At 28.6% G+C, this 12,614-nt stretch overlaps 1 protein-coding gene across 1 annotated transcript; it reads right to left on the bottom strand.

Moving 5' to 3' along the window:
• Nucleotides 1-218: 218 nt before the first annotated feature.
• Nucleotides 219-2,369, bottom strand: LOC123267419. Its single transcript, XM_044732039.1, has 6 exons — nucleotides 2,187-2,369; nucleotides 1,813-2,102; nucleotides 820-1,439; nucleotides 645-749; nucleotides 405-563; nucleotides 219-334 (listed from the first exon to the last, which is right to left on the bottom strand). Exons 1-6 carry the CDS (start codon nucleotides 2,246-2,248, stop codon nucleotides 281-283), a joined length of 1,290 nt encoding a protein of 429 aa, XP_044587974.1. The 5' UTR covers nucleotides 2,249-2,369; the 3' UTR covers nucleotides 219-280.
• Nucleotides 2,370-12,614: the final 10,245 nt, after the last annotated feature.

Genomic DNA, 12,614 nt, shown 5'->3' with positions numbered 1-12,614 from the left:
CTAAAATTTTTATACCAATAACTATAGTAATTAATAGTAGGAGATTTAAACAATACTGTTCATATGATGAAAAATATTGTTTAATAGTTTAAAAAAAATTTTCTTACAGCAAAAAGACTTCAAAAGCTTTACAGCAATAAAATATAAATAAAAATCAAATATTTTATTGTAATTATATATCTTCAATACATAAATATACTTATTTTTAACATTGTATTTATATCTACATTAGTCATGTAGTCTGACTATTTTATTAAGCTTGTTATTTATTTAATAAAATTCATTCTTCAACAGTAGTTAGAAGCACAAAAACTGAGTACGAGTTTTTTAAAATCTAAGTAAAAAAAATTTTATATTTTAAATGTGTACTCTAATTAACATATTATTTGATTTCAATTTCTTACCGATAGAAATGTTTCCATTGAGAGAACGAAGAGACCTCCGGCTTTTATTTCAACAGGTTTCATTGTTCTAATCATGGCCACAGTAATGTAATTTCTTAGTTCGCTATTGAAATTATTTTCCCAGCCAGACATCCACTGGCTTGTCGTTAAATAATCAGCCTGAAATCATCATTGAATTTATTATTAATTATTCATTCAAGGCACAGTTGAAATTACTTAACAATAATTGCCATAAATTACCTGAAATTTGAGTTCATTACCGAAGCGACACCAGTAAAAAATTTGGATAAACCCTACTAGAAGGAAAAAAATCGACCTCATCAATCTTTTTTTATCATGAGGAAACTGTATTATATTCAAATAATTAAAAATTTAAATAATAGTTAACAAAAAATATTGCAATAAAAATACTCACTGTGACTGCAAGAAAACCATTCAGACAGAAAATCAAAGTACTAACAGCAAACTGGGCCATCAAGCAAGAACTCAAAGTATCATTGAGTCTATTGACGATTTCAACAATTCTCTGATGATGTTTTATGCAGTATCGTATTCTCCATTGGAAACAATTGATCTCAACTGCATCATGTTTATCATCATCAAACAATAAGAATTGTTTTATTTCCATTTCTTCATCTTCTGGGTCATAAACTGGAGATTTCTTCACGACAAGTTTAGTTTCAGGTGAATATGACTTTTGCATCGATAAATATCGATTGCAGTTTTTATAATTGTAAGACAAAACTTCGATTTGAACTGTCGTCCATCTCAATAAGCCCCACAAGGTTATTTCAATCATCATCAAGCTAATTAGCCCGTAAATTACGGTGTAAAATTGAATAGAAAGCGCTATCGTGTAGAATGAAGGTTTCGTTATGTCGAACGGGAATATTGCTCGGCTTGGCAATTCACCTTTTTGAGACGTTACCAAAAATATTGTGGCCAATCCGAGGACAAATGTTGCATTCGACCATAAATAATAGTCGACCGTTTCAAAGAATATACATTTTTTTATTATTTTTATTGCTCCTTTATCTAGAAGAAAATATGAATTAATTTTCAGGGTATGTTTACAGTGAGTATACTGAAAAAAAGAAATTCACTTGAATCAAGAGAAAAATTCTTGAACCAAGAAAATAATTTTGAAGTTTCATTGTCTTGAATCAAGACGAAAAGTTCTTGAATTAAGTACAATTGATTTAAACCAAGAAAAATTTCTTAGTTTAAGAAATTTTCTACTCAAATCATAAAGATTAATTCTTCAAAATTATTTACTTGATTCAAGTAAATATTTTTTTCTGTGTAATATTTTAATTATTATACAGAATTATCTTTGTGTAATTTTTAAAAATAAAAGAAAGCAACTTTTAATTAATATTATATATGAAGATAGAAAAAAATATTTTACCATTAGATTGTTGGAGTACATCGATTGGATTATGAATATCATTGATTAGTTTGTCAATAGTCTGACAACGGAATATAACAATGCATATTTTAAAGAACGCAGATCCTGCTCCAGCTATGAAACAACTGTCATCCACAATAATAGTTATATCATGATGATTGACAACGAGATCAGCTAGCGATGTGAGAATATAAGACACTAACACAAAAAAGCTCAACGCTCTAAGAAAAAAATTTATACATTTTCTGTATACAGGCATAGACGAAGTCGACATCCAAATTCCAGATAATCTTAAAAAATCACTTTGATTAGCACAATTGAAATGGAACAAAAATTATTAAGGAAAATAAGTTGGGTTACTTGCAAAGTATTACCTGAAATAATAGAGGCACTTATTCAAGCATAGCCGATGTGTTTCTATGGATTCACTTTTCATATCTGTCAGTTATAGAAAATATATTTTTTTTAGAAAATATGTACGTGATGGCATAACAAAAGAAGCTAAATAAAAATATACTTTGTCTCAAGGTGATAATTTACGAAATTGTTGCAATTTTTTATAAGTGGTGCTTTGCTGTTTTTTTTCTAGGTAAAGTACATCTAATATGCAAAAATGATTACATTAAATTATTTCTTCAATATTAAAGCAGTCCATAATTTTTCTATCGCCTTTAGTTCATGGAAAAAAAAGAATAGTAAGTCTATTTTCTTTTAAACATCGACATCAGTCAATCAATCAATAGTCTTCATTGCGTGTATCATGCTACTTCTTCTTTTACTTTATTCTAAGAATAGTTCTGAACGTGTATCTATCTTACATTAGTTGCTTCCACAACAGAAAAATATTTTATTCAGTAACATATTTTGCAGTCAGTTATTAAGTATAAAAAAGTTACGAATTAATGGAACCAGAATTTATAAGCATTTTTATCAATCTTTTTTGTTACAGATTTGAGGATAAATAATCATTCACTTCATTTACAAAGTATAAGTATACAATATTTGTAATAATTTAAATCTAATTAATTAAGTTCTAACAATAAATAATTATTTCAACGTAACTATGGATAAAAAGTATTTGCACAATAAAAAATTTTTCGTAAAATTTAACACGAAAATTTGTTTTGATGACTTTTTTGACAACAAGTTGCAGTTAGTTCAATACAATCTGAATACAATGATAAAATATTACAGCTCTGTGTTAAATTCACATCTAAAACGTGTTACTTAAGTATCGAATGACATTTTACTGAAATATTAAATATTTTACACAAAAATTTTTACACTACACAATAACGAAAAATTTTTTACTTTGTGAGCATCATCTTTTCTTTACAGCTTTAACACTGACTTGTTTTATTCAGCGCTTGATTTTCTTAAAAGCTAATAAAAGCCTTTTTTTCTTTATTTCTCAAATTCATGTAAAATAGAAAAAAAATTTTTTTATTGAAAAAACAATAATTAACATCCTTACAGAAAATTTATCGAAGTTCTTAAAACCCACTCAAAGGTAGTCTGGGTCTGTATGAATTTGCTTATTCATAAGGATGGAAAAATCCCCTATTTATACGGTAATTAAGAACCTTATTGTAAACATAACTCAATTTACTTGAGATAAAGATGCGGTTAAGTTTTTTCAATAAATAATAAGATCAAAATACACAATAGTTAAAAGGATTTTGTTAAATAGGAACTTTCTTGAATAGCTAAATAATAGATCTAAAAGATAATTCATGAGACAATTTAATAGATAAATAATACTTTAAGCGAAAAATGAGTAGACAAATTTAAAATAATAAATGATAAATCAATTTTGAACAGTTATTTAAAGTAATGGTTTATTCATTTAGCATTAGCTATTTTACAACAATCTTAGAATTAATACATTTTTCCATTTATAAACTATGCAGAATACTTTATAATTTATAATAACAATCAATATTTTCTTTGAGATATAACATCAATTTAATTTTAAATATTTTCAATCGACTTTCATGAATCAATTCATTATTTAAACTATTAAACCATTGAAACCCTTTATAGTCAATAGATTTTTCAGCAGTGTGAGTCCTAGTATGTGCAATTTTTAACATATTTTGATTTCTAGTGTTGTAAATATTATTATTTGAACTAATCACGTTATTTAAGTAATTAGGAAGGAGTCTATTTTTCATTTTAAAGACAAAAATACAAGTATTATAAAATATTCTTTGTCGGATTGATAACCAACCTAAAGTCTCTAACATTTTTAAAATGCTAGTGTACTTATTGACTCCTAAAATTGCACGCATAGCTTTATTCTGAAGTTTTTGTAGAGTATTTAGTTTTTTATCATTATAATTTAACATTAACGTATTGCAATAATTTATATGGGGAAGTACAATGGTTTCAAAAATAAGACATTTAATATAGTTACTATCCGTAAACCTAAGTCTACACAAAAGATTAATTTTACTAGCTATTTTCCTACAAACGTAAGCTGCATTACTATTAAAAGTTAAATTGTCATCAATTAAGGAAGTACGAGCGCTAGGCGGGGTGGGGATAGGTATCCACTCTAGCGCGGTAAGGGGAAAGCAGTAACCATATGATTTTTCTCAATATATAGATATACATTTAACATTGGCTAATGGCGGGATTTATTTTTCTTTTAATTAATACACTTTAATTAGTCGGGCAAGTGTTAATTTTTTTGAATTAAATTTATCACTAATATATTTACTTTCATCCATAAGTTTTTTAAAAATATTCACCGACAGTTTTACGAGAAAAATACAGAAATGTATCAATGTTTGGAGGTTACCCCATAAGACCAATGTTAAATTGCTCAACTTTAAAGTTAATTATTTATTTAAATAATCGGGCAATCTCCTTCAAATTTTCAGAATTTGTTAAGACATATTTAAACTTCATATTAAAAAAAAATCAAGCCTTTTATCAAAAGTTGTCTTGGTGCTCGTACTTCCTTAACACTCCCAGATATTTAGTTTCTTTTACATATTTTAGTTTCTCACCCCCAATAATAATATTACAATTGTTTCTAATGTTTTGAATTCTCTGGTCATGTATAATCATATAAACAGTTTTTTTTTACGTTCATTAGTAGATTTTATAAAAATCTAACTATTGCAGCCGTCCTCATGGCGCAACTTTTAAAAAATTGAGCCATTTTCTGACTCAGTTTGTCGAGCTGAGTCAGAAAATACATATAGTTCAAAAGTTTATATATGTATGTATTTATATATATATTTATACGATATAACGCGGCTTGTCAGCACGATAGCGTTTTCAATTTATGACCGATTCTTCTCAAACTCAGTATGCTTTATCTATCAATCAAGACCAAGGTTAAGTTCGAAGATGAGCTTAATCGGGCGAGTAATTTGGAAATGACAGGATTTCGAAACTTTGAAAATCGTAAAAATTGATATTTTTACTACTTCAACTTGGTATAGTTACTGAACTAGACAATATATTGAAATTCGGTATATTGCATCGTAAAGCTCTTTTATCAAGCTTCAATTTTCACTCCTCAGAAGTGGTAATAGTCTCAATATTACTTCTTTTAAAGTTTGTTGAATGAAACAGTTTTACTGTTGCAGCCGTTTTAGAATTATTGTCTGCATCATAGCTTAATCATGATGTAAATTCAATAGTTACGATATTGATCAGTCTTTCGTGTAATGTTTTTAGGTAGGTCGTCAGTAAATATGTCACAAATTAGTTCTAAATATTGTTTTCTTCAATTAAAATTTTGTCCGGTTTTAAAATTCTGATTAACTTGGAAACTGTTGTTCCCAAGCGGTTACTTAAAATTTGGACATTTATAATTCAAATCTTATAATCTTTGCAATTGTTTGATAAATATTTGAGAAACTTTTTCTTCACAAAATAATTTTTTTTCCAAAATTTGTTCTAAATAGTTTTAAACTTATTATTGAATTTTGTTTTTAATTCATAAACTAAGTTATACGTTATTAGTATTTATATTATTTTATTAAAAATCGATTTTCTTTATTTGAAAAATCTACTTCCATTTCGGCTACCGAATGGTCTTTTTTTTTAATTGTTTTTTTTTTTAACCAATTGTCAAGTATTTCTAATGCACAATTTAACCTAAATTCAATATTATTTAGATTTTTATTTTTAGCCCTAAAACTTACTCATATCATCAGCGAATAATTTGCAGTCAATCTCTAACCTTTTAAAAATTGTAATGATAAAAAGTAAAGGTCCCAATTTAGATCCCTGTGGTACACCGTGATTGACTACTTGATCCTCCGAAACATCATGTTAAAATCGTACTCTTTGCTTCCTATCACTTAAATATGATTCGAACCATTTGAGAACTACGCCACGAATACCGAGATGATAGAGTATTAAAAGCAGTTTCTGTCGATTGATGGTTTGAAAAGCACGTGCAAAGTTTACGAAAATTACACCGACAAAGAAGCCTTTGTCCAGGTCCTTCCTCCAGCCAATGATAGAATATTGAAGGGCAGATTCACAGGAATGATGTTTACGGAATCCTGATTGTTCTGAATTTAATATATTATTATCATCTATAAATTTAGTCAATTTTCTTTTTACTAACTCCTCCAACAATTGCTCAAAGATGGGAAGTGTATTTATAGGTCGAAAATCTTCAACTTTTAAACTACCTGGAATTTTTTGTATCGGTACAATAGTTGAGATTTTCCACTCAGATGGTACTATTCCTAATTGAAGAGAGGTATTAATCATATAAAGAATAATATCAGAAAATGAAATACAATTATCAATATTGTAAAAGAAAATAAAATGACATTACTTACAGGTATTTCTGGACTTCTTTTATTATTATCAAGATGATCAATAATTTTATCCAACACTTCATAACTTTAGCTACGTGAAGTCGTCAGCTCATATAAAATTATTCAACTTGACAATTCTGCCACTCTCATAAAATTAACAATGATATTATATATAAAAAATTTTGTATTTTGGAAAAAAGAACATATCTTTTTTTTTTTTTTTTATTTTAGCAGATTTAAAAACTTCAAAGTTTTCAAAAAAGAATAAAGATAAAAGACCCAGTTATTGACACTGGCCTAGTTATTGACACTTACAATTTTATTTTAATTAAAAAAAAAACAAATCAACTCTAATAAATTAATAAATATAATATTATGTTACACTTACATTTTTATTTTAATTAAAAAAACAAGTCAACTCTAATAAATTAATAAATATAATATTATGTTACATACAATTTTATTTTTTTTAATTAAATTTACAACTCTATTTCGCATAAATTTATATCTATTCATATCCATCGTCATTTTAGTTTTAGTTGCCACTTTAATTAAAGTAAAATTATAAGTGTCAATAGCTGAACACTTACTCTATGATGAAGAAAAAGCTAAAAATAAGAAAAATTTTTCAAACTCAAATTTGAATTTACAGGCAATTTTATTTCATAACTTAATACTTCCAGAAAGTAAATGATAAAATTCTAGAACAGAATTATCGATATGACTTTTTGACCTTATACTTAAATAGACTAATTCATACATAAAAAATATGTGAAGGGTATATTTATAAATGATAAAACAAAGTTTATATAAAAAAATAAATAAGTTTATTCAAAAATTATCGACTACCTTTAATATAAATTTAATTTTAAAAATTATTTTATTTTAAATCAATCTTATTATATTAATTAAAATTACAAAGAAAAAATGAAATTGTAAAAACAGAACTGTGAATATGATTTTACAAAAATTTTTTTAATTTACATTTTGATATTAAAAATAATATAAAAACAATAATAAAAAATTAACAAGTACAATTTACATTTTGATATTAAAAATAATAATGAAAAAAAAAAAAACAGTATAAAAATAATAATAAAAAATTAACAAGTATATATTACATCTTAATATTAAAAATCATAGTCTTCAATGTCACTCGGCTCAAGTCTTTTTATAAAACTTTTCACTTCATTATTTGACATTGAATAAACAATATGCTCACAGCAATCATAAGGTAACACTGTACTAAACAGATTACTGACCTCCTCAATAACTTTTGTTAGAGCGTTGCTTTTCCCGATTGCGTATGAAATTTTGTCCATGAATGGTTCTTGATAATAAAAAAATCGACGATCCGTACTTATTTCATTCAGCTCCTCCAATAATGGTTGAGATAGAAAATTCTCGTTGAAAAGAAGCTTCATTAGGTCTTCTCGGTTCCCGGTGATGAACTTCCAATATGAAATTTTGTTTGATCCCATTTGTTTCTCTTCCAGGAATTGACGATTCTCCATCATTAATTGCTTTTTGCTCACGACAGTATCCAAAGAATGTTGAATTTTCCTCTTCTTCCTTTTTCAGTAAGTCATAAACTTTCTGAAGAGTATCTTCTGTAGCATAAATTCCTATTTCATGCCGATTGATTATAAATAGTGCTAAAAGACATCGAAGATTTGAGCTTTGTTCTTTTAGCAACTCGACGTACTCTGCGTTGGTCCGTACATCCTCGTCGACGGCGTTTTTCGTCAAAAGCAGCTAGATCTATTTTGGAATAGTCTAACTGCATAAGACCCATAGGGGTGTTGTACAGAAGATAAGTAACTGAAGCGTTGGATCCCATGTACACTGCCAAATCCAAAAATTGTTGTTAAGTTTGGATAATTTTTAAACGAGCATTTGGCATTTAAATCAGCTCCAGCTTCATGTAACAAGATGATTCTTTCACAGTCGTTACTACCCTCCGGAGTGTGGGAATAAAGAATATCTCAATCGATCTTTTCTGGTCAAATAGTTGATCACATAGTGCAAAGCAGTATTTCCCGAAGCGTCAACATCATTTACATTGGGCTTTTGTTCCAAAATAAATGAAAGTACTTTTAAATTACTTCGTTCTGCAGCTGCCATTAGTGGAGTCATACCCGATGGTGACTTCCAATTCACGTTTGCACCCATTCTCACAAGATTTTTCACGATTTTCAAATTCTTGCGTCGAATAGCGTAAAACAACGAGGTTGTCAGGGGAATTATCCACATTGTTGTTCGTATTGGCACTATGTTTGATCAGCAACTTCGCAATTACTGATTGGTTCTTTTTAATTGCTAATGATATTAAATCATCACTGCACTGTCTGTTATTTTGGTGGACTTTAATATTTTTTTAACGGTTTTTACGTCTCCTGACACAATAGCATCAACAAAATCTTTGCTGCTGGCCATAGTAATTGAGTTATACTTTTCGTCTTCTAAAAACGACAAAATCTTTTTACAAAAACGTAGATATTGATGTTTGTTTAACACTGTTTGAATTAAACACTGAGTTTAACTAGTTTCAAATAATGAGTTAAGCACTTTAACAGTAACAGTATTTGATTTTGGTTGACGAAAATAAAACTCTTTTACTTATTGATTTACAAATTTACTGCAAATTGAAAATCACTGAACAAACTTGGATTCTTTGAAGTTTTGATGTTCACGAGATAAAATTTCGATGAGAAATGATTTTGTAACTGAAATTAGACCTTACATAGGCAGATTCGATGGAGAGGGCGCTTCGTTAAGGCCAATAGCTATTCAAAGATTCTATATAATAATGGTTGTCATCGTCATTGGTAAGTTAAGTATAGCAAAAATGTACAGTGAGTAATTGCTAATGACCATGACTTTTCATTTAATTACTGAATCTTTTATTGTATGAGACTACCTATGTAATGGTTTGGGTGGACAATAGGTTCTTACGGAGAAGACTGGCGCCACAGTTGCAGTTTCGACCTGAGGGTATAATTATGTACATTTTAAGAACCAAATGCACGCTTTAATTTCTTTTCTTATGGCAATTAGTCAGAGTAAGAGAGCTTAATCCTTCCATTGTACGGATATTGAAAAGTAATTGAAATTTTATTATTTATTAGGTAGATTTCGTTAGAAATCTGACTATTGCATTAGTCTTCATGGTTGAATTTTCACTTGACTTTGCTATTATAATTCATAATTAGTCAAGCAAGTTTCAAAAATATCATTGGTTAAAAAATTTCCCTTGTGGAAATATTTCTCTGAAAAAACTCTGAAAAAGTCTTTAGAAGTCTGAATAAGACTTTTTGAAAGTCTTACTTTCTCTGAAAAAGACAGAAAAAGTCTTACTATGTCTGAATAACTCTGACAAAGTCTGACAAACTCTGAAAAAGTCAAATATTCTCTGAAATTTCGGACTTTCGAGAAGAGTTATTAAGACTTAGTAAGACTTTTTCAGATTTATTTTATCAAATAAATTAAGCATAACAGAAAAATTTTTTCAGGAGTTTTGAAGTGTGAAAAAGACTTCTTACGAAAAATTTGTTTAGTTAACTAAAAATTATTCTAGTAAAAAATAGCTTAGCTATAATGCAGTAAATTTAATAATTTTTAGTGACATAATGTTATAATACCTTTTACTATAAAAGATGTTCTTTAAATACTTAAACTTCGTAATAGATATTTGAATTTTTAAAACTACATAATAATAAATTATTATTAATTATATACTCTAAAATTTTAAGCTTAAAAACTATTTCTATATGATTCTACAGAAAATTACAATAATATTATAATGAAAAATAAAATTTTCACGGAAACTTTCGCTATACCGATTCTCAGAACAGTTGACCTCGACCAAAATCAATTACACTTCACTCTGGTGGAATAAAAATAATGTTATCAATTTATTCTTTATCTAACTTAAAAATTAAATAAAAGAGCAAAGTAAGCATCTTTTTAGCAACTTTTTCCTAATTAAAAGCAGATCTTTGTACTTGCAGAAAAAAAATAAGTCGTTCCAAAAGGGAAATGGTACAATAATTATTGATAAATTACACAGTAAGAAAATGTATGGTTGAAAATTCTACATTTCGGCAATATTTACTATCTAGACAAACTTTTAACATATTCTTAAAAGAAAATTAAATACTTTAAAAAAGAAACATATAAATTTTCAAAAAATTCACTCTTGGTTGGAAAGTTTTTTAAGATTAAAATTGAAATCGTGATGTGGTATATTAATTAAAAAAAAAAAAAAAAATCTCAATCAGTTCAATCTTGAAAAAATGACAGCTTTTTGAAAACAAATAAATACATCTTTTCATAAATTAAAAATTTGGTTTGTGGGGTATAAAAGTTTCTGGAAATTTTAGAAAATACTTTCGATAGGGTACATATATAGATGAATAGAAATTAACAGCTACAATCCAGTACGGTTTGGGTTAAGGTTGCAATCGTCCGAACTGTTTTTTAGAACTTTGAATGGCTCTGTCTAGATATTTATTCAATACGCCCGTAAATGCAAATCGATAAACTCCCTTTGGAATAGTTGCGCTCTTTTAAAAATGCCGATAATTTGTATGAGATAGGCAGTCCTAGTTTTCTAGCATCTAATTCTTCACGGTCAGCTGTATTTTTTGTTTCCAAACGACTAGTTTTGAAATTGCTTCTAGTGAACTCACATTGCATGTGACATAATTTTTACATGAATTTGAAGGTTTAAAGGCACTCAAAATGCATTCCGGGATTCTAGAGCTCGGTATATAAATATCGTCTCCAACATGAAACATATCATTTTCAACATAATAGTAGGGATTATAACGGTCATAAGGTTGTTGTTGTTGTAGTTGTAGTTGTTGCTGTTGTTGTTGTTAAGCTGGATGTTGTTGCTGTTGATGAAAAGCTTATTTTCAATCTAAATTTTTGATTTTGATCGTTTTCAGCTTTACCATTCCTCTTCCTTCATTCGATTGTCTTCTAACAGTCGCGGCATCCAATGGATTTGAGTCAACTTTCTGAAAACGAAATGACATTGATTGAGTGATAATACGAAATTCTATCGTTAAACAATCGAAGTAATAAGTATAAACAAAACATTATATGAGAAACGATAATATTGTTTCACCGAAAGATTTGTGCTAAAATGGGTCGGTATGAGATTTTTATCTTTTTCTGTTGATATTTGTAGGTGGATTCTGCGAAAAGATAATTATGTTATTCTATACCGTCATATTACTTATAAGTGAGATTGTCACATTTTTTTATTATTAAAAAAAAAAAAAAAAAAATATTAACAGTTCTGTTTCCCTCACTCATTAAAATTCCCTATTATATGCGAATAAGAGTTTTATTATTTTTAACTTCCCAAGCCAAAAATCTCAGGATTTTCAAAAATCGAAGTTATTGCTTTTACCCTGCCGGGGCATAAAAAAATCGAGTTTACATCAGATCTCGACGCTTGAAGGTCAAGCAGGAAGCCCTGACTCACCCCCGCGATGTTGTCACCATGCGTCTGTATGTAGGCGTGTGTGTGTGTGTGTGTGTGTGACTATGTGACTCTGCTTATAATCTTCGAACGGGTTGAACCGATTTCATCGCGGTTGAGTGCTTATCGAAGCGGGGCTTACGCTGCACTTAGATTTTCTGAGAACCTGAACCGATTCTGACCGATAGATTTTAATAAATCTTGAAAACTCTTCAAAAAAATAAGAAAAAAATCATTTTTGGAAAGTAGTTTTTTGAACATCTTTTAAACGGCTCTATGGATCAACTTCAAAAACTAATCCGTCCTTTAAGCTTGAAAACCACGCCGATCGGCGTCAACCCGATCAAAAATCGGCTGATTCGTTCCCCAGGAGAGATAGGCGGGGAGTAACGCAGACTCTCTTAAGGGAGTGAGGGCGAACCGGTGAGAACATAGTTAAGCAAGCAATTCCCCTTCCGTGGGTCCCGCCATAAGGCAGGTAACATTGAAAGGCATCCCTTCGATGCGTTACCCCA

Source organism: Cotesia glomerata, linkage group LG6 (genome assembly GCF_020080835.1).
Source record: "Cotesia glomerata isolate CgM1 linkage group LG6, MPM_Cglom_v2.3, whole genome shotgun sequence".
Classification (NCBI taxonomy): Eukaryota; Metazoa; Arthropoda; class Insecta; order Hymenoptera; family Braconidae; genus Cotesia; species Cotesia glomerata.
Note: the sequence above shows the minus strand (reverse complement) of the source record. Positions and strands in the feature narration are given on the sequence as shown.